This window comes from Cryptomeria japonica, chromosome 7 (genome assembly GCF_030272615.1).
Source record: "Cryptomeria japonica chromosome 7, Sugi_1.0, whole genome shotgun sequence".
In the NCBI taxonomy this organism is placed as follows: domain Eukaryota; kingdom Viridiplantae; phylum Streptophyta; class Pinopsida; order Cupressales; family Cupressaceae; genus Cryptomeria; species Cryptomeria japonica.
The window spans coordinates 183,243,928-183,265,608 of record NC_081411.1 but is presented as its reverse complement, the minus strand read 5'-3'; the positions used below and the strand labels follow the sequence as shown (position 1 = coordinate 183,265,608).

General features: G+C 36.4%; 1 protein-coding gene across 1 annotated transcript; it reads right to left on the bottom strand.

Moving 5' to 3' along the window:
• Positions 1 to 18,307: 18,307 nt before the first annotated feature.
• On the bottom strand, positions 18,308 to 21,308 carry LOC131027898 (cysteine-rich receptor-like protein kinase 10). Its single transcript, XM_059208394.1, has 7 exons — positions 20,522 to 21,308; positions 20,164 to 20,298; positions 19,929 to 20,059; positions 19,566 to 19,776; positions 19,211 to 19,427; positions 18,766 to 18,916; positions 18,308 to 18,685 (listed from the first exon to the last, which is right to left on the bottom strand). Exons 1-7 carry the CDS (start codon positions 21,306 to 21,308, stop codon positions 18,308 to 18,310), a joined length of 2,010 nt encoding a protein of 669 aa, XP_059064377.1.
• Between the last annotated feature and the right edge of the window lie 373 nt (positions 21,309 to 21,681).

The following is a 21,681-nucleotide window of genomic DNA, read 5'->3' as shown; positions in this document are numbered from 1 at the left end:
AAGGGTATAGATTATGATGAAATATTTTCTCTAGTTGTAAAAATGACTTCAATTAGAACTGTACTTAGTCTTGTGGCTGCAGATGATTTACATCTTGAACAATTAGATGTCAAAACAGCTTTTCTCCATGGAGATTTGGAGGAGGAAATTTACATGTTGCAACCACAGGGATATGAGGTCAAAGGTAAGGAGAACTTGGTGTGCAGGTTGAAGAAAAGTCTGTATGGCCTAAAGCAAGCACCCCGACAATGGTATTTAAAATTTGATAGTTTCATGGCTGAACACGGTTATCATAGATGTCATTCTGATCATTGTGTATATTTTAAGAGATTTGATAATGACAGTTATATTATCCTGTTGCTTTATGTTGATGACATGCTTGTTGCTGGGTCTAACATGCAACATATAAATGATCTTAAATAGAAATTAGCCAAGTCATTTGTGATGAAGGATTTGGGTGCAGCTAAGCAAATTCTTGGTATGAGGATTACACGGGATAGAAAAAATAGAACCTTGAATTTGTCCCAAAGTGAGTATATAAAGAAGGTGTTGAAAAGATTTAACATGCAGGATGCAAAAGCAGTTAGTACACCTTTGGCTAGTCATTTCAAATTGACTAAGGAGATGTGCCCAAAGGCATAGGAAGAGGTTAATAAAATGTCTAACATCCCGTATTCATCAGCTGTTGGCAGTCTGATGTATGCAATGGTATGCACAAGGATAGATATTGCACATGCAGTGGGAGTTGTGAGCAGGTTTATGAGTAATCCGGGTGTGGAACATTGGAATGCTGTGAAATGGATTCTTCGGTATTTGAAAGGAACTAATACGAAGGCATTATGTTTCAAAGGATCTAATGCTGCTCTAAGTGGATTTGTTGACTCTGATCTGGTGGGTGATATTGATTCATGGAGGAGTACTACAGGGTATGTTTTTACTATAGGGGGAACTGCAGTCAGTTGGATTTCTAGGCTGCAAAAGGTTGTTGCACTTTCAACCACTGAAGTTGAGTATGTTGCTGCTACAGAAGCTAGCAAAGAGATGATTTGGTTGCAATGTTTTCTGAAGGAATTGGGTTAGACACAAGAGGATAGCCCATTGTATACTGATAGCCAGAGTGCCATTCATCTTGCAAAGAACTCTGCTTTTCATTCAAGGACAAAGCACATTCAGCTCAGGTACCACTTCATTCGGACTATTTTGGAGGATGGTTAGTTACGGCTTGAGAAGATTCACACAAGTGAGAATCCTGCCGATATGTTCACAAAGGCAGTTCCACAGGAGAAGCTGATTTCTTCATCAGTTTCTATTGGTCTTCTTGATTGATACTTGTGAAATTTATACCAGTCAAGTCCTAGTGTTTTATCTAGCGGATGTTGTATGTACAGTGGTGTCATGTAGTATCAGTCTCCAAGTGGGAGATTGTTCGGTGTGGAGCCTGATCAATCTCCAAGTGGGAGATTGTTGAAATGTGGCGATTGATTAGCAAAGTACTGTTATAAGCGGCTAGGATGCTTCAGGCATTGTAAGGTTGATGTACTATTTTTGCTGGATAATAAGAAAGATTGGACGGTTGTGTATGGTGGACGTAACCCATTCTGGGTGAACCACGTTAAATCTCTGTGTTATCTGTGTCCTATTTTATTTCTTTATCTTTTGTATTTAAATCTGCATATAATTGTTAGTTCATATTTGCTTCGGATCTGCTTGAAACCCTAACAAGAGGCCCCTGACAAGAAATATGTGGTCAAAATATTTCCAAATATGCACAAGGAAATTGATTGCCTTATGCTCCAAGAACTAAAATCAGTGGGGTTTTCCCTACAAATTGGTCTAAAATCCATCTGGAGGGAGGCCACCCCCTTCTTCACCAGTCACCCTAAAGGAAAGGTTGGAGCTGCAATATTATTAAACCCTAAATGGGTGAATAAAGTTGTCAAATGGGGACAATCCCCTTGTGATAGGGCAGCATGGGCTATCACACAAAATAAAAATTCTACATTTGGTCTCTACTCAATCTATGCATCTAATGACTACCGAGAAAGGGGGGTGATGTGGGAATGGATTGCAAAATTGGAAGACATCCCCTGGCTCTTGGGAGGGGACTTTAACATGGTAATCAATGCACAAGATAAACAGGGAGGGAACAAGGTGGAATGGAAAGGTGCTGAGAGAATATATTGGGAAAGGATGGTTAACAAGATGAGATTGACTGACCCAATGGCAGGAAAGAAGGGAGAGCACAACTCAATTTGGTACACCTCGTGTAACCCCCAGCAGTACAAAAGGAGAGTCTATTGCAAACTAGATAGATTTTACTTCAACAAAGACTTCTTTGAAATTGTTAAAAATGAGGAGGGTGTTCAATATGCTGTCATACCATATACACTATCAGATCATCACCCTATTATGATTGGGCTAAAGGTAACTAATAGTAGAGTGGTCCCACCAAGCCCTAGCTCAAACTTTAGAGTGAACGTTAGTCTTCTAAAGGATGATGACCTAAAATGTGCACTATGTTGGGAAAAATGGTGTCTCAACCTTGCATTTATATGAGGTTACTATTTATAGTAAGTTTTCATTTGAGCACGAAATAGTGCGAAACTCTCCCTGAAGGTTCTGGTTGGCTAGATAAGCATTCCGGTAAAGTTTCGTCGCAAGGTCACAGCTAGTTTTGAAGATATTAAAGTTTTCGTCTTGGAGGGGTGCAATAAAATGTTTAAACTTAATTTTGGGGACTTTAGAGGCTCCGAAACGCCCTAAAAAGTGGTCGTAACCGGCGAAGCGGGTTACGAGGTGATAGAGCACTTCGCGAGCTTTCCGGCGCTTCAAACGGTTCGTCAATCGGACACCCGGTTCTCAAGTTATGGCCTCCGGAAGTTTGTACTCCTGAAATAGGAAAAATAATTTGTATCGAATACATAAATGAGCTGTAAAAGGGAGCGACACGTGTTGATGTGTGCTTTAACATGTCATAGAAGGGAGATAAGGTCGGCTACACCTTATTGGGTGGTTTTAGCCCATGGTTTTGTAATACCGTTTGACGGTTTCTTGTATTGTATCTCCTATTTATGAGGTGTGTGAGATAGAGGTTGTGTGTAAGAGTCTCATGGCTATTGAGTTGCCTCTGAATCTCTGATTAGTGCTACTCCTGCGAAGAGCTTGCTCTGCAAGTATTTTGTAATCTGTTTTTGATTGCTGAATAAAATATTGAGCTGCTTTTGGAGGGTGGGGTTTTTCTCCCGAAAGGGTTTTCCCCACGTAAATCATTGTGTTGTGGTATGATTGCTATTATATCTATTTCTATTTTCTGTAACTATTGTAATGATCTGAAAAAGTTTTGCATTACCCTCCTCTCAAGGTTAGTGTAGGAAGTTGTTTCCGCTACTTAACTTCCTTACAAGTGGTATCAGAGCCTGATCACCTTTGGTTTCAATTGTGGGCAGTTGGGTTTTTTGAACTAATCCAGATTTGAGTGGGAGCTTGTGCAGAAGACACTTTTTGATCCTATTGCAGGAATATTCAGATGGCGAGTTCGTCAGGGAGAATAGAGGTGGAGAAATTTAATGGAAGTAATTTTGAGATGTGGAAGCTGAAGATAGAAGATCTGCTAATAGATCGAGATCTTTGGGATGCTGTTGATGCGAATGTCCAAAGGCCCTCAGATCCTACTGCGGCAGCTCAGTATGATGTTATGGACCGAAAAGCCAAGGGTCTAATCAGACTGTGCCTGGCAGACTCTGTTCTAATCAATGTCCATGAAGAGAACTCTGCAAAGAAGCTATGGACTAAGCTTGGTGAGATGTATCAAGTGAAATCTTTATTAAATCAAATTTTCTTAAGAAAGAAATTGTATTCCTTGAAGATGGAAGAGGGTGGACGAATTGCAGACCACCTAGAAGCATTCAATATGATTGTGGCTCAATTAGTATCCGTCGGTGTTAAGATGGACGAGGAGGAGAAATGTCAGATCTTGCTTTGTTCTTTGCCTGATTCGTGGGATTCTCTTGTTATGGCTATCGGTAGTACTTCTATTGTTTTGAAATCTGAAGATGTGGTGGGTGCCCTACTCGGTGAAGAGATGCGAAGGAAGGTATCCATCAGTTCAAAGGAAGCCCTAACCGTTCGTGGAAGACCTAAGGAGAAAGGTAAGAAGAATGAGAAGCGCGGCAAGTCCAAATCCAAAGGGAGATCGAAATCTCCTGGAAAGTCCAAAGTCATTTGCTGGAATTGCGGTAAACCGGGTCACATCCGTAAGGACTGCAAAGAAGAAAAGAAGAAGAAAAAGAAAAAGTTCGATTCTGATTCTGAGTCCGACAAGGAAGATGGCGATGCATTTATTGCGGCTTTGGCGACTCATGCAGGTAATGATGCCTGGCTAATTGACTCAGGTGCATCTTTTCATATGACTTCCAATAGAGATTGGTTTTCTGAATATGAAGGATTTAATGGAGGTAAGGTGTACTTGGGTGATGATTCACATCTAGACATTGTTGGTCGAGGTAAGGTTAGAATCAGGTTTTCTGATGGTAGAATAAAAAGGATTAATGGTGTGCTGCATATCCCTGGATTAAAACGAAACCTGTTATCTGTGAGCAAACTGATAGATGCAGGTGTGCAGGTAGTCTTTTCTGAAGCAGGATGTAAGATGATTAAGGGTGCTATGGTAGTTGCTAGAGGTGTCAGGTTTGGCACTTTGTATAAGCTTGAAGCATACACTGTTGAGTGTAATAGCACTTCTGTAAAGAGTAAATCTGCAGATACTTCACTGGAAGATTTGAAGGTTTCACCTTCAGCAGATGAAAATGGTTTTTGGGTACCTAAGGGTGCTCTTTCGTCTGAAGCAAAGTTACCTGCAGAAAAGACTATGTTATGGCACCAGAGGCTTGGCCACATTGGAGAAAAGGGTCTAAGGTCCTTGAAAAATAAAAACCTTGTTGAAGGTTTGAATGACTGTAACCTTGACTTTGATTTCTGTGAGCATTGCATTTATGGAAAACAAAACCGCGTTCAGTTTTACTCGAGTTCTCATAAAACTTGTGGTGTTTTGGATCTTATCCATTCTGATGTGTTTGGTCCAGTAGATGTCTCTTCGATTGGAAAATCCACATATTATGTTTCATTTATTGATGATTTTAGTAGAAGGACATGGGTATATTTTCTAAAGAGTAAATCTGAAGTTTTTAGTCGTTTTAAAGAATTTAAAGCAATGGTTGAGTTGCAGACTGAAAAGAAAATAAAATGTTTGAGAACTGATAATGGCGGTGAGTTTTTCTCTAATGATTTTGATAGATTCTGTAAAGACTGTGGAATTAATAGGCAGAAGACAACTCCATATTCTCCACAGCAGAATGGAGTTGCAGAAAGAATGAACAGGACACTGATGGAAAAGGCTAGGAGTATGTTGAGTGGTGCTGGTCTTGAACAAAAGTTTTGGGCTGAAGCTGTTGCCACTGCTTGCTACCTGATTAACAGGTCTCCTACATCAACTCTTGTTGATAAAACGCCTATGGAAGCATGGTCAGGTCACAAGCCTTCATTGAGACATCTTAGAGTTTTTGGTTGCGAGGCATATGCACATGTGCCAAAGGAGAAGCGAACAAAGTTGGAGAACAAGGTTGTGAAATGTATCTTCATCGGGTATAGTTATGGTGTGAAAGGATACAAGCTTTGGGACCCTGTTGCACAAAAGGTAATTCACAGTAGAAGTGTTATTTTTAGAGAAATTAAGTCTCCTTCTGTTACATTGCAGCCAGAACAGACTAAAAAAGAAGATGTGATTCAACTTCCTTCTACACCTGAAAGAGTTGAATCAAGACCCCTAGAAAGGCAAGAATTTGAGGAGAGCTCATCTAGCTCTGAATCTTCAGAAGAGGAGGAAGAACCTCCAACTCAGCTTGTTCGAAGGTCTACAAGACATAGACAACCACCTGAAAGGTATTCACCTGATGATTGGAGATGTATTTTTGCTCTGAATACTAGTGTGGATGAACCGAAATCTGTAGAAGAGGCATTAGGTATGAATGATGCAGAATCCTGGAAGATTGCTATGGAGGAAGAAATGGCAGCTTTGAAAAAGAATGATACATGGGATCTTGTACCATTGCCTGAAGGACGAAAACCTGTTGGTTGTAAATGGGTGTTCAAGAAAAAGATTGGTTCAGATGGAAGCATTGAGAAGTATAAAGCAAGGTTGGTTGCAAAAGGCTACTCTCAGGTTGAGGGTGTTGATTACGGTGAGATATTTTCTCCTGTTGCAAAAATGACATCCATTAGATTTTTGCTTTCTATTGCTACTGCTTATGATTTAGAGGTTGAGCAAATGGATGTGAAAACTGCTTTCCTTCATGGTGATTTGGAGGAAGATATTTATATGACACAGCCGGAGCACTATGTGGTGAAAGGCAAAAGTAATTTGGTCTGTAAATTGAAGAAATCTTTGTATGGCCTCAAACAAAGTCCTAGGATGTGGTACCAGAAATTTGATACATATGTGTTGAGTTTGGGATTTGAACGTTCTAAATCAGATCACTGTGTTTATTATAAATCTTATGGTGATCATTTCTTATTCATTGCATTGTATGTTGATGATATGTTATTCATTGGTAAAGGGAAAGGTATGATTTCAGAACTGAAGTCTCAGCTCGCTGCTAAATTTGAAATGAAAGATCTTGGTGCAGCAAAGCACATTCTTGGGATGGAAATTAGAAGAGATAGGGTGAACAGAAAGCTATGGCTAGGCCAAAGTAAGTATGTGAATTCAGTGTTACAGAGGTTCAACATGCAGAATTGTAGACCATTGAGTGTTCCTTTTATAGTTGGAATGAAACTATCTGTTTCAGATTGTCCTACATCCCCATTGGAGATGGAAGACATGAGCAGAGTGCCTTACCAGAGTGCGGTTGGAAGCTTAATGTATGCTATGGTCTGTACTAGACCAGACATTGCCCAAGCAGTGGGAGTACTTTCTAGATATATGTCTAATCCTGGTAGAGTTCATTGGGATGCAGTCAAAAGAGTCTTTAGATATTTGAAGGGTACTTCAGAGTATTCTTTGTGTTATCATGGTAATTCAGTTGGAGACATGACTTCCCTTGATATCCATGGTTATGTAGATTCAGATTGGGCAGGTGATATTGATAACAGAAGATCCACCAGTGCTTATGTGTTTACTTTGTTTGGTGGTGCAATTAGTTGGATGAGTAAGCGACAGGCTGTGGTTGCTTTATCCACTACTAAAGTAGAGTATATGGCAGCTACTCATGCTTGTAAAGAGGCCATTTGGCTTAAGAGACTGTGTTCGGATATTGGAATAAAACAAGGTACAGTGACAATTTACTGTGACAGTCAGAGTGCAATTAGCCTAGCTAAGAACCCGACATTTCATGCCCGGACCAAACATATTGATGTTCAGTATCATTTTGTTAGAGATATGGTCGAAGATGGTAGGGTGAAGCTGGTTAAGGTGGACACTTTGATGAATGTTGCAGATGCTTTAACTAAGGCTGTGAGCACAGAGAAGTTCATATGGTGTTCAGAGTCTATGGGCCTTATGGCCCCTAGCAATTGATTCATTGTGTTGACATTCCCTTTCGCTCATGCAAGGTGTTCGACAAGTGGGAGATTTGTTGGGAAAAATGGTGTCTCAACCTTGCATTTATATGAGGTTACTATTTATAGTAAGTTTTCATTTGAGCACGAAATAGTGCGAAACTCTCCCTGAAGGTTCTGGTTGGCTAGATAAGCATTCCGGTAAAGTTTCGTCGCAAGGTCACAGCTAGTTTTGAAGATATTAAAGTTTTCGTCTTGGAGGGGTGCAATAAAATGTTTAAACTTAATTTTGGGGACTTTAGAGGCTCCGAAACGCCCTAAAAAGTGGTCGTAACCGGCGAAGCCGGTTACGAGGTGATAGAGCACTTCGCGAGCTTTCCGGCGCTTCAAACGGTTCGTCAATCGGACACCCGGTTCTCAAGTTATGGCCTCCGGAAGTTTGTACTCCTGAAATAGGAAAAATAATTTGTATCGAATACATAAATGAGCTGTAAAAGGGAGCGACACGTGTTGATGTGTGCTTTAACATGTCATAGAAGGGAGATAAGGTTGGCTACACCTTATTGGGTGGTTTTAGCCCATGGTTTTGTAATACCGTTTGACGGTTTCTTGTATTGTATCTCCTATTTATGAGGTGTGTGAGATAGAGGTTGTGTGTAAGAGTCTCATGGCTATTGAGTTGCCTCTGAATCTCTGATTAGTGCTACTCCTGCGAAGAGCTTGCTCTGCAAGTATTTTGTAATCTGTTTTTGATTGCTGAATAAAATATTGAGCTGCTTTTGGAGGGTGGGGTTTTTCTCCCGAAAGGGTTTTCCCCACGTAAATCATTGTGTTGTGGTATGATTGCTATTATATCTATTTCTATTTTCTGTAACTGTTGTAATGATCTAAAAAAGTTTTGCATTACCCTCCTCTCAAGGTTAGTGTAGGAAGTTGTTTCCGCTACTTAACTTCCTTACACACTGTGCCTGGTCAGAATGTATAATAAGTATGGCAACATCCAGTTGTCAAACATTGATAGATGGAATCAAAATGTTATAACCTGAACTTCACTTTGTCAGGTTATGGGTAAAAAGAAAGCTAAAGATGTCAGAGCATCTGAGATGCAATTTCACAGTGCCCTACAAGTGGTTGAGCTTGATTTTCAAGGGGATCCGGAGAATGTAACACTCACCAATCAACTAATTAAGACCAAAAATGACCTTAGAAGACTGCAAAATCAAAAAATCAAAGGATGGAGAACTAGGGCTAAGTTAAACTGGTTAGGGATCGAGGATCTAAATTCTTCTTCCAGATTCTTAAAATGAAACAAGCAAGAGATAAAATAGACACCATATGGGAAGAGAATAAAAACCTCTTTGAGCCAAATGAGATTCTAGAGTGCTTTGCTCAGTTCTACAAGCAATTGTTCTCTGCGGAACCAGTTAGGGAGGAGTAGGATAATGCAAGAAAGATAGTCATGTCTTTGGTCCCCAAACTTCTTGATGAGGAAGATAGTAAGATGCTTGAAAGAACTATTTCTAAAGAAGAAATCAAGGAAGCTATATTGGTCCTCAATAATGAAAAATCCCTTGGCCCTAATGGATTTCCGATAGAATTCTACAAAGAAAATATTGAATGGGTTGTGGATGAGCTTCACACTCTATATACTAACGCTATTCACATTGGATTCTTGGGAGAAAAAATTAACCAAGGTCTGATCAAGATCATCCCTAAAGAGGGTGACATAACCCTAATTAAGAACTGGAGACCCATTACATTGTTAAATGTGTCATATAAAATCTTAGCGAAATTGACTGCAAGCAGATTGGAAAAAATCTTATCTAAGATTATCAATACTACTCAAACAAGGTTTGTCAAAGGACGGTATATACTGGAGAACCTAATCACATGTTGGGAATCACTCCATTGGGCAAAGGAATCAAGGGAAAATGGAGCTATGTTACTCATAGACTTCAAGAAAGCTTATGATAGAATAGAATGGGAATATATCATTCAGATGCTTCAATCACTAGGATTCCCACCTGGGTTTCACAAACTGGCCAAAACACTCTTATGTGATGCCAATGCCTCCATTGAAGTAAATAGGATAAGATCCCCCATTGAAGTAAATAGGATAAGATCCAAGCAAGGATGTCCCTTAGCCCCAGCCCTATTTGTTCTAGCTGCTGATGCAATGTTCTACTTACTTAAAGACTCTTCTATCACTCCTCCTGTTCAGGGGCATATCCTTACCTAACAGAAAGGAAATCTGTAATGTCCAATTTGCTGATGACACTGCAATTTTAATTAAACTCGAGGAAGAAAACCTTGTTGCTCTACTGAAAAATATAGATATATTTTGCCTAGCCTTTGGCAGTAAGGTAGCTATGCACAAATCCAATCTACTTGGCTGGCATGACAACCCCCCGAACTGGCTTTCAAAATTTTCTCTCAACTGGATGGGATCTACTCATATTGTAAAATATCTAGGCATCCCTTTCTTTGTCCTTCCAAATTTAAAAGAAATGTGGGAATGGGTAAGAAATAAGATAGAGAAGAAGCTCTCTAAATGGAACAAAAACTATCTGTGGATTTCAAGTCTGTCAAAAGATTTTGGCATCATATAATATCTATTTCTCCTCTGCTTGGTTCTTCAAAAACTACCAATTCAATCATATCCAAAAACAGATTAGGGAATTCCTATGGTCAGATGGAAAAGGTACCAGGAAGCAACATGCAGTGAAATGGGAGTGGTGCACTATGCATAAGCTTTATGGTGGGATGGGCTTAAAAGATCTCAAACTACAGGGCATTACCCTCACCTCCAAATGGATTCTCAAGGCCATGGATGGAGATGAGCCATGTAAAATTCTAATAAGAATAAATATTTCATCCTCAATCCATAAGAAAGCCAAGAAATGGAAGGATCTCCCCATGATTGACCTTCTTCTTGGATAGATAGAGGTGTCCCCAGCTGGGTCTGGGGTCTTTAAGTCCCTATGGAAAGCTTGGGAGCAGGTGAAACACTTGTCACACTTCAAAGTAAATGGAATTATATAGGGGCCGATTGCTAGTAATAGATCAATATGGTGGAACCTATTTCATAATGGGAAACCATTAGCAGCTCTTCAAGGTTGCTCTACACTGAAATGGCACAATATGGGTATTAAATGTTTTGATCAGATATTTGAGAATGGCCAAATGAGAATGTGGGAGGAGCTTAAACTTACCTTCTCTATCCCAATTTCCCAGAGCAGAACCTATAACATCCTTAAAATGGCCTTAGTTTCTGTTCCCCCCCACCTCTCACCCTCCTCTCCCTCACTCCCCCATCTCTGCACTCTATTGGGCTGATGGCACACCTTTTCCCTCCCTTAAAGCCAAATGCATATATGCTTCACTTACCAAGGTTGATACCATTTTTATTCACCTTAATAGATGCTGGGATCTAAAATGGGAACCAAAGGAAAGGAAAGATAGGTTGGGTAAGTTCTGGATAGCTCAAAATGAACCAAAAAAACAATCCTTTGGCTAGCGCCTGCTGTTAAATAAACTCCCCATAAAAGATAAGGAGGGTAACTACCTAAATTGCAAAATATGTAGAGTACCTGAAACTGTAAAACATATTTTTTTTGAATGTCACTTTGCAAAAGAAATATGGAGTTTGTTCGGCCTTAATCTGGAATCTAATTTTGTGGAAATCATAAATGTTGTTTTAGGCTACATTAAGGGCTATAGGAAAACTATAGATATCTTCTGGTCTTGTTTTACTTTAGAAGTTCTTTGGCTCATTTGGAAGTACTGCAATGATGATGTCTTTAATAATAACTCTAGGCACCTCACTGAGTCTCTTAGGAGACTCATTTTTTATACTGTCTCGATGCAAGTCACTATGGTAATAAAGCTGGATTCAGACAAGTTTGATAGATGGATAAAGGAAGGTGCCACCACTATATAGATCCAAGAGTTGTCTCACGGCTTCACGTGGGAGAGAGATGAACCGGGGAAGGCCGGATTTGAACAAGAACTTATGGCCTTCGTGAGACAAATGGATCGTAGACACCTACACATGGAGATCTCTTGGGAGGAAGCTGACTTGTTCCATGAACACACCTCACACCCCCACAAACAGGACATACTTGATGGCCGAGTGGAAGTATGGCAGGATGGAAGACTGGGTTGGGTGGCATGGATCCCTCCATTGGGAGCCAACTCTGCACCAGAATCTGAAATCTCATTTTCCTAGTCCTCTAGAATTATCTATTTTGTTTTTTGCTATTATAATTAAGATGTATCTAATGTAATCATCTTACCACAAGTGGAGGTGCTCATCAACTGTATATTTTTTGTGTATGCACCTTCCTTTGGTTCCTTGATACTACTAAACTCACACATTCATGATGACATGTAATGTTTATATGATATCTAATCCAAAAAAAAAATTTTGAAAATAAATTATGTCATAAAGTTTTCTTGTTTGAATATTTGTTAATAATGTTTTAGAAAGTTACATTGTTGGAATCTTTGTAGAATTTTACAATAGAAAGTAATTTAAAAAAAATCTTTATTAAATATTAAATTTCCTTATTTACATATGTATTAATAATAGTTTAGGAAGTTTTCTTAATCTACTTATTCCATAATTTGAATGAGAAAATGATAAGGGTTTACTTTCAGTATTATAATTTGACTTTTTTTGGAAGAATGGAAGTTTGTTAATAGAAGGATTCTTATATGTGTTTTTCTTTTAATATAAAAATAGTAAACCATTTGAGAATTGAGTTATTTACATATTTAAATGAGAATATCTTTTCACAAAATATATTGAAGATTTATTGTATAATTAATTTCACATTTTAAAGTGACTTTGATAACTTATAGAGGCTTAGTATTCATAAATAAGAATAGGATTGTTTTAACTAGCATTTTAAATATATATTTTTAACTTGTATTCAAAAACTAGCATTTTAAATATATTTTTTTAAACGCGGAAAGATATCATACTGTTTTATATTAGTATTGGAGTTGATGTTTGGAACACATATTGAGATCCTTTGTGTAGTCTTGTAGGGAAACCTATGTATAAATAACTTTTATATTAAAGCTATCTAGGACTTCGTCCCTATTTCACCTAAGTGGGTGGCAGTCGACGAGAGAACTGCATGAGGTATGAGGCCTTAGAAAAGGTTGCTTACCTGCTTTTATTAATGATTTTTAAGTCTAACTATGAAGTCTCCACGCTTTCATGTAGGCAAGGCCATTTGCGATGAGCCCCCGAGAGTTTAGGTCTAGCCCTTAGGTTTGGCTCTTTTGAGTTTGTCTGGTCTCCCCACTCTTGCATAATGTTGTGTGTTTGTGCATGTGAGTTCTATGGTAAACTACTATGTGATCGATCCAATTAAAGCAATAATATGGTTTAACTTTTCGATCATTAATATAACATTTGATAGATTTGATATTATGCATCTAGAGGTGTAGACATATATGGGCAGGAATATTCAACGAGTCAAGCCAAGTACTATATGAGGAAGAGAAAATTAGGTATGAAGTGACAAGTTTTGTTAGATGAGTGTTGTTTTAAAAAATAAAATTCTACTTCTTAGTGATATAGCCTTGGGTAAGAAATGGGCATTACTATATATATATATATATATATATAGTAATGCCCATTTCTTACCCAAGGCTACATCACTAAGGAGTATATATGTATATATATATATATATATATATATATATGAAAATATATATGACAAAACACCAGAAAACATAAGGAACTCAAAAAATAATAAAAATAATAATAATAAAATAAAAGTGAGAAGAAAATTAAGAGGCAAAACAAAGCACGAAAAAAGGAAGGAACGAACAAGGAGGAAGAAGATGAAAAGAGGAAGGAGGGGGGAGAGGGGGGGGTGCGGGGCGGGGGGAATAGGGGGCGACTAAGGCTAGAAAGAAAGGGGTACCAAGAGCGACTAAGACTCCAACCACCATCTCTATTTAAGTTATTGGGATGATAATGGATCTTTATTTAAGTTATTGGGTCATTGTGTGTATCAAAAAGTGACCCACACTGACCTCTACCTTCAAGCCTCTTCCCACCACCACCCTAGCCAAAATTTAGGGATCCTTAAAATGCTCACCATTAGAGCACATCAAATTTGTTATAAAGAACACCTAGAACCTGAGTTGAACCACCTGGACAAGGTATTCTTGTTGAATGGGTATTCTTCTAAACAAATTTCTAGAAAATTCTACCTTGTCAGGTCTTGGCTTATTTTGGACCCCAAACCTTCTCATCCTTCCTTCTCACTAAATGGATCCCTTCCCTATATTGAAGGTATTTCCCACATAATCAGTAAGATCCTTCTTAATAAAGGTATTCACTATGCTTTCAAGCCATGCACCACTATTAAAAGGCGGCTTCCTCCCCTCAAGGATTCCAAAGACTCTTTCCTTGATTCGAGTGTTTACAAGGTGGTCTGTTCATGTAGCACCCCTTCTCCACCCGCATCAAAGAACATGGTGCAGACATCAGACATGGCCGAGTATCCCAATTGTCTCTTGCTAAACACTCTTCCTCGTCCAAACACCAAATCTGTTTGGAGAACACACAAATCTTGTTCAAGGAGGATATTTTTTTCAAAAGGAAACTTTTGGAGGCCATTTAGATCCATAATCATCCCAATAACTTAAATAGAGATGATGGTTGGAGTCTTAGTCACGCTTGGTACCCCTTGCTTTCTGGCCTTGGTCGGTACCCCACCAACCCCTTCCCCTCTCCTTCCTCATTTTGTCTTCTTCCTCCTTGTTCGTTCCTTCCTTTTTTCGTGCTTCATTTGACCTCTTGGTTTTCTTTTCACTTCTAATTTATTATTATTACTATTATTATTATTATTATTATTATTATTTTTGTGTTCCTTATGTTTGTTGGTGTTTTGTCTTTTAGTTTCTCTCATGTTCTACACACACACACACACACACACACATGTGTAGGTATTTTTACATACATACATTTCATTCATATGTATGTGCGTGTGTGTATTTTTATTTTTATTTTATTTTTTCTTATTTGGTTTTTATTTATATGCATATACATATTTTTGCGAAATAGGTATGTATCTTCATATATACACATTTACATCCATGTGTATGCATATGCTTTTTTAATTCCTTTTTATTGCTTAATTTTTTAGTCTTCTTATGGTTTTGTTTGTTGGTTGTTTATATATATATATAGGTGTTCAACAACTTTTTATTTCTTTCCTTCCTTTATTTGTTTTTGTTCTTTTTGTCTTTTAACTTTTTAATTTTTTATTTATTGTTGTACTTGTTGTCTTTTTCTTTCATCTTTCCCCCCTTGTTTTTAAGTATCATCATAGTCTGCAACCACTCATTTTTTGCTTAATGTGCTTTCATTCATCTTGATGATGGATTATAGAGTGTAATCCAAAACGTTGATAAAAAAATCGAACACAATTGTTTCCAGAAGCTTTTGCAGATAACCAAACCGTTTACCTTTTTTACCATAGTATTTCAATTGAACTGATGAAGTGCATCCTTTCTTCACTTCATTTCCTCTCGAAATTGATGTTTGGTTGCAATATTTGTAGAGTGGATTGCTCAACAAAGTATCATAATGTTAGTATGATGATGTATTTTGGTTTTGAAATGGACATCATTGGATAGATAAGAAGTGGTTTCCAAAATAGAATGAAAGGCCTTATATTTGTAACCTTTGATGATAGAAATGGAGGGCTCAAATTGAATGAGTGTGAATTCAAGGATTGAGAGCTTAGCATTATGAGAAGTGTTACATTTGTGGAAGATGGGAACGATAACTACTAGAGGTGTTAGAGCTAGGTTTTTCACGTGTGTAACACAACATATATAACAAATAGGATGGCAATGAATGGACAAGTATAAGGAATGGGGTGGCTACATATGTACGAGTAGGTATGCTCAAACATGTGTGACAAACGCTGTGGACATTGATCATATAAGACAAAGATTAGTTGGAGCCATGAGAGCGAATTCAAACTTATATGATTGGATGCTCACAAGTGTGTGAGCAAATGAATAGGTTAAAGTGACATGCTCACACATGTCTAATCAATAGAGGAGTAATGGACACTTTTTATTTGATGACAAATTGAGAAATTTAGTACTAGAATCATGTGACAATTTGAAAATTTAATATTAGAAAACATATTAATGATAGATAATCAAGATTAATCAATTAATTAAGATGGGAATGGAAAATAACAGTTTTAACTTATTTTAATATCTAATATGCTATTCATGTACCGTGATAAGTCTGAATACCAAACATTTGGCCAACCACACCATGGCAACGTCATCCCCCACTAATTCCTCGGATGGCAATAAGACTCAATTTTTTATAATTTTGTGAAAGTTGATTCGCTTGTGACCCTGCTCTTTTTAATGCTATATGAATGAAATAAATCGAGTTGACCCTTTTTTTATTGAAGAAGAATAGTATTGAAATTATTGGTAATTTTCTTCTCCTATAATGGAAATTTCGATATAGGTAAGAAGATTAATAAATAGACGTCACTTCGTAGTCTATCATCTCCCTCCTACGAAGAATATCAAAACTACAAATCTCTTTTCCCTTAATTAAGAATAATATTTAAAAAATTGACGTGACCTTTTCCATCAAAAAAATATTTTTTGCATGATATGTCTTTTTTATTGATCATATGAGTCCTTATCAATATAAGCATCAATTGCACCATCATCATTAATTTAACCTACATAAAAATATTTAGTCTTAGTCTAAATATGAGGATTCAAGTCAAAGTATAAATACATACTTTAAGAATAATCATGCAAAATGACTCCTTACGTGCCATGTGTCATTTAAGGAGAACAAGAATAAAGCCTTCTTGTTCAAATTCTATGTTTTCCATAAATAGACTAGTCTAAATATGCGGATTCAAGTCAAAGTATAAATACATACCTTAAGAATAATCTTGCAAAATGACTCCTTATGGTCCATGTGTCATTCAAGGAGAACAAGAATAAAGCCTCCTTGCTCAAGCACTATGTTTTCCATAAATTCTGATAAAAGATTAATTTGATTTGGTCTTTTTAAGATAGTCCTACCATTGTTATCACACATCCTATTGACTTTTCTTTTTGGATCATTAGAATTCGAGGAAGTTAGGTTAATAATGAAAGTCTATGGGATCTAGTACTTTCAACTGAAGATAAAAGTTGGGTAGCTTCTAATAAATCATATTAGAACATAGATATAGATTATAAAAATACAAAAATGAATAAAATTGTTTGTTTATTCATTTGAAGGAGATTACATAGTATACATGTATATATACATACATACACATACACATATATCTTCTTAAGAGGAAGAAAAATCTCTTATAAATCTAGATTTATTTTAACAACTAAAAATATTAGCGAAAGTTATTCTACAATCTAGAAGACTCCTACTTGTAGTACACTACACACTATCAATATATAAAAGAAATGCTTTATTTATTTATTCCAATAAAATTATGTAAACTAATAAATAAAATTTATGCTATAGCCTATCTACTTAAGTAAAGGCTTCCATTCTATTGTTAGGTTGATCTTTCCTTTGCTACAATATTCGATTCTTTAGCTTGTGTATATATATGATTTCAAAGATATCATGGCATGTTGTAGATTTGAAAATGCTATTACTTAAATAAAGTATGTGAAGTGAAATCCTAGAAATGTTTAAGATGATTAAATAGGTGAAAAGTAATTAGGAAGCTTTGATTCAATGAACAAGATTAACTCTCGTAATTCACCTCTATACCTTGGGAATCAATTTTCATTGTATGATCTACTATACATGATTTTTGTTTGATGGTGTACAATTAGATTTTGTTTAATTTTTCCATTCACCTTCAATTATTTAACTTTAAAGTTCATTAATTGAGAAAATCAGAAGGAGTTAGAAATAGTGTTGAAAGAATTCTCTACACAAAAACTCTTGCATTATCAAATCTACAAACCCAAGAAGTGACATTAATTGATAAAATGATAGATCGCGAGAGAATGTTGTAATAAACTTCATTTATATATGATAGGTATCCTAACAATAATTCTCTTATTATTATATATAATTTTATATTCCATTTTGCAATTTTTTTTGTAGTTACTATCTTACCTATATAAAAACATAATAATAAAAATATGGCAATATCATTTTTTTTTGTTATAATATAGAAAAATAAAGACTTCCTAGTATGACATGTGTTTTCAATCTCATCGGGAAACATTAGAGGAACAATTTCTACCTAAAGATGAGAAAAACAATAATCTAACTTAAACAATGCACCTTTTAAGAAGAGTAGAAAAACCATGACTTGGAAATTTCGTATATATTTTGTACAATGCATGAGCACTACCCCAAGAGTAGAATATTGATATTACAAATGCTATTATTTGTACCTTATGCATCTTGGTGTTCCAACGTACTTCATAAGATCAACATAGAGACTAATGATGATGTTGTTTTGTGATCCAATTCAAGGAATGAAACACAATCTAAACTTACTTTCAAAGTGGTTGAATTTAATATCATTATGCTTGATTTAGTTATACAAAACATCAAAGAATTTGTAGATGTAGTTGTATTAACAAGGTTCATTAATTTCAAACATCAAACCAATACTTTATACTTAAACCCATAGATATACACAATATTTATATGGTTTTCGACTACATTGTAGCCCTTATTATAAAGTAGAAATAGTAAGCTAGATCACCTAGAACCCGAATCTGTTATTGTTACATCATTGATAGATGGGGAGACTGAAGGGGTCATAGATGGATTATATAAGAATGGCATAACAATAGAATTTGTACTTTCAATTGTAGATGTTGATGCATGTGTATGCACAACAATATCTTCATGTTTAACACTTAGATAAGCAGGTCTCGTGACATTTGGTAGGTTGGTAATAGAAAGGTTTGAAAGCGTTGCATATGCATTAAGCATTGATGGACGAAGTGATGCTTCTGCTTGTGTACATAAAAGACCAATATGAATGTATCTTGAAACTTGTTCAATTGTAAAGCTCCCAATTATTGCTTTGTCAATTATATCCACAATATTTCCTTGTAGATAACATCTCCATACCTACATAAGAACATTGCATGTTCATCTTAAATATATTATAACTTGAAAAAATTAAATAGATTAAAATAAATTTACCTTACCCAATCTAATAGGCTTTGAAATTCAGGGAATAATGTAATATCAGTGTTCTTTCTCCCACAAATAATCTCTAAAATGACAACGCCAAAGCTATAGACATCAGCTTTAACAGATAATTGGCCTAACATAGCGTACTCTGGTGCCATATAACCACTACATAATAAAGAAGAATTATTAGCTCATCAAATAACTTAAAAAACTATCTAAAATGAAAACTATTGTTTGAGAGTTGAAGATTAAAAAAAAAATTTAAATAATTTCGAAAAGGAAAAATAATGGAAATAGAAAATTTACTGCAATCAAATAATATAAGTTTTATATCTCATTTATTTAGATAATATTCCCTAGAAATCTATCTATGCAAGTTGTTTAGTAGTAAATGAGGGGTTGAGACGGGAAATCATCATCGTTTCCTTCAACTAATAAATACAGTGCTTAGATATTTACTATGTTCCTGCTACCCTTGTATTAACGTAGGCTTCATCTTGATGAATCAGTCTTGCTAAGCCAAAATCTGATATTTTTGGTAAGAATTTCTCATCGAGTAAAATATTGCTTGCTTTGATGTCTCGATGAATGATCCGCAGCCGAGAATCTTCATGCAAGTACAGAAGCCCACGAGCTATTCCACATATGATGTTCAAACGCTTATTCCAATCAAGTTCTTTTCTTTGATCTGGATCTATAACCATGGGTCAAATAAATTACCCTCAATAAGAACCAATGTTCTATGACTTAATGATCGTAGAGAAAACAAGTATTGTATCACTTTCCTTTTTAAATTTAGATGGAATAAACTCACCAAATAGTATTTTGTCAAGGCTCTTGTTAACCAGGAACTCGTATACAAGCAAGCGTTCAAAACCCTCTATGCAACATCCAAGCAGACTCACAAGATTACGATGTTGAATTTTGGCCACCAGCTTAACCTCATTTAAAAACTCCACTTTTCCTTGCGATGATTTTAAGGAAAGCTTTTTTACTGCTACTTCTTTTCCATCTGGCATAGTACCCTAACATTAAAGAACACTTAAAACTTAAGCTTACATAAAACCTGACAACATGGAAATTCTGTCTTCATTTATGTGGGCGATGTAGTAGAAAGAACGAAAACAAGAAAACATGAAAACATGGTCTGTTAGAGCTATGTTGTATTCTATTTTACCTTGTATACTGAGCCAAACCCTCCCTCTCCAAGTTTATTATCATCATGGAAATTTCTTGTGGCAACCCTAATATTGTCCAAGGTAAACACTATTTCATGCTCCTTGCTGATCACTGAATCTGCATCCGTGTCTGGTTTCCTTGCAGATAGTTAATTAGCATAACAGCAGGGAAAATAATTAAAAAATCAGAATATCTTATCTATATTCCCTCGAATATGTTAGGGTATATGTTACCTTTCTTTAAAATGCCTAGCTTCCCTAATATTACAGATTTCAATTTTCTTCTAATTGAAAATAGAAATAACAGTACTATCACCACCAAGCCGCCGAGAATACCCAAAATCATCTTTAATTTCTTTGAGGAATTTTCTGCACAGAAGATAAGTTTGAGTGTAATGTAAACCCATTAAAACGTTGTTATTTCGATTACTTAAGCCATACTAGTAGCAGGCAGGCATTACTTAGCAGATACATAACATTAACAAGTTCCACTGGCAAAATCCATTTGAATTAGGTTTCCTTCTTGTTGTTCATACGGATAAATCCCCTATTATATATTGTCATCAGATTGGTCAACATAATTAAAACTAACCAGAAAGAAAATCCATAGGCATATTACTTGGTGGAGGAGGCAGTAAGATTGAGCTATAACGTGCCATGCAACTTCCCAAGCCGGCGACAGCTCCAAGACGAGTTCCATTCTCAGTCGCATCCAGCAAATTCTGAATTGCATTTGATAAACATGATCTGCAGTCGCTAACATTAGTCATATCTCTCCAGCACTGGACGAAACCGAGTGTTCGGTAAGTCATAGAGGCATTTGTTTGTCCAGAAGAAAATCGATCAGAGGAACGAAGGGCTTCATCTGACAGATTTTTGAAAAGCGCCTTAACTGCCGCACTAAACAAATCAGGATCACCTAAGGCCTTGGCTGTACCGGGATCAACCTGTCCGTCGGTACTTAGATGTCCGCCGAAGGCATAGTTCTCATAGCGTATGTAGCAGTTGTCCAGCCAAACCCTAGCGCCTATGGCATCTTTACAGGAGTTGCGGACAGTGCTGTTTGCTTCTCGTGAACAGTTGAAGCATTCTTGCATGTTTACGTCTCCCAGACATTGGAGCAGTCCAGATGCTCTGTCTGCACCTTCGCCGGAAGTAGAGATAATGAAACCATTTGACGATGAGGTATTATCTACAAGATTATTAAGAACCATGTTCAAATTACTACGGAATTGGGCGCTTGTATTAGTATTGCCGTTGCACATTTTCATCATTGCGTTGCAGATTGGTACATTTTGGGCAATGAACAACACAGAGATGCCAACTGACAACAAAACATGGAGCCTGTGCGCAAAATTTGCAGTGGAGGCCATCTCCATGTTGTATTTACCTTTAGGATCCTCTTGCAAACCAGAGTTAAAAAGTGTTATTCTTCAATGATACATATATTTTTTGAAAGTTTCCAATAGGCGTTTCTAGATCACGCGGATCTTAGATGGATCCGAATGCTTCGTTGATCTTCTTTCTTCTCTTCTTTCTTAATTAAAAGAAAAATAAAACAACAGCTGTATTTTGATTTATTTTGATTTTTAAATTAATTAATAAATAAAGTCAATGGTGTATTTTAGTTTTTTAATAGACAATTTGAGATTGTGCATTTTTCCAATATCAAATAAATAAAATAAAATAACTTTGGTATATGTAAAAAACAAGGATTATTGTAAGTATCTAGGGATTTTTTTTTTCAAAAAA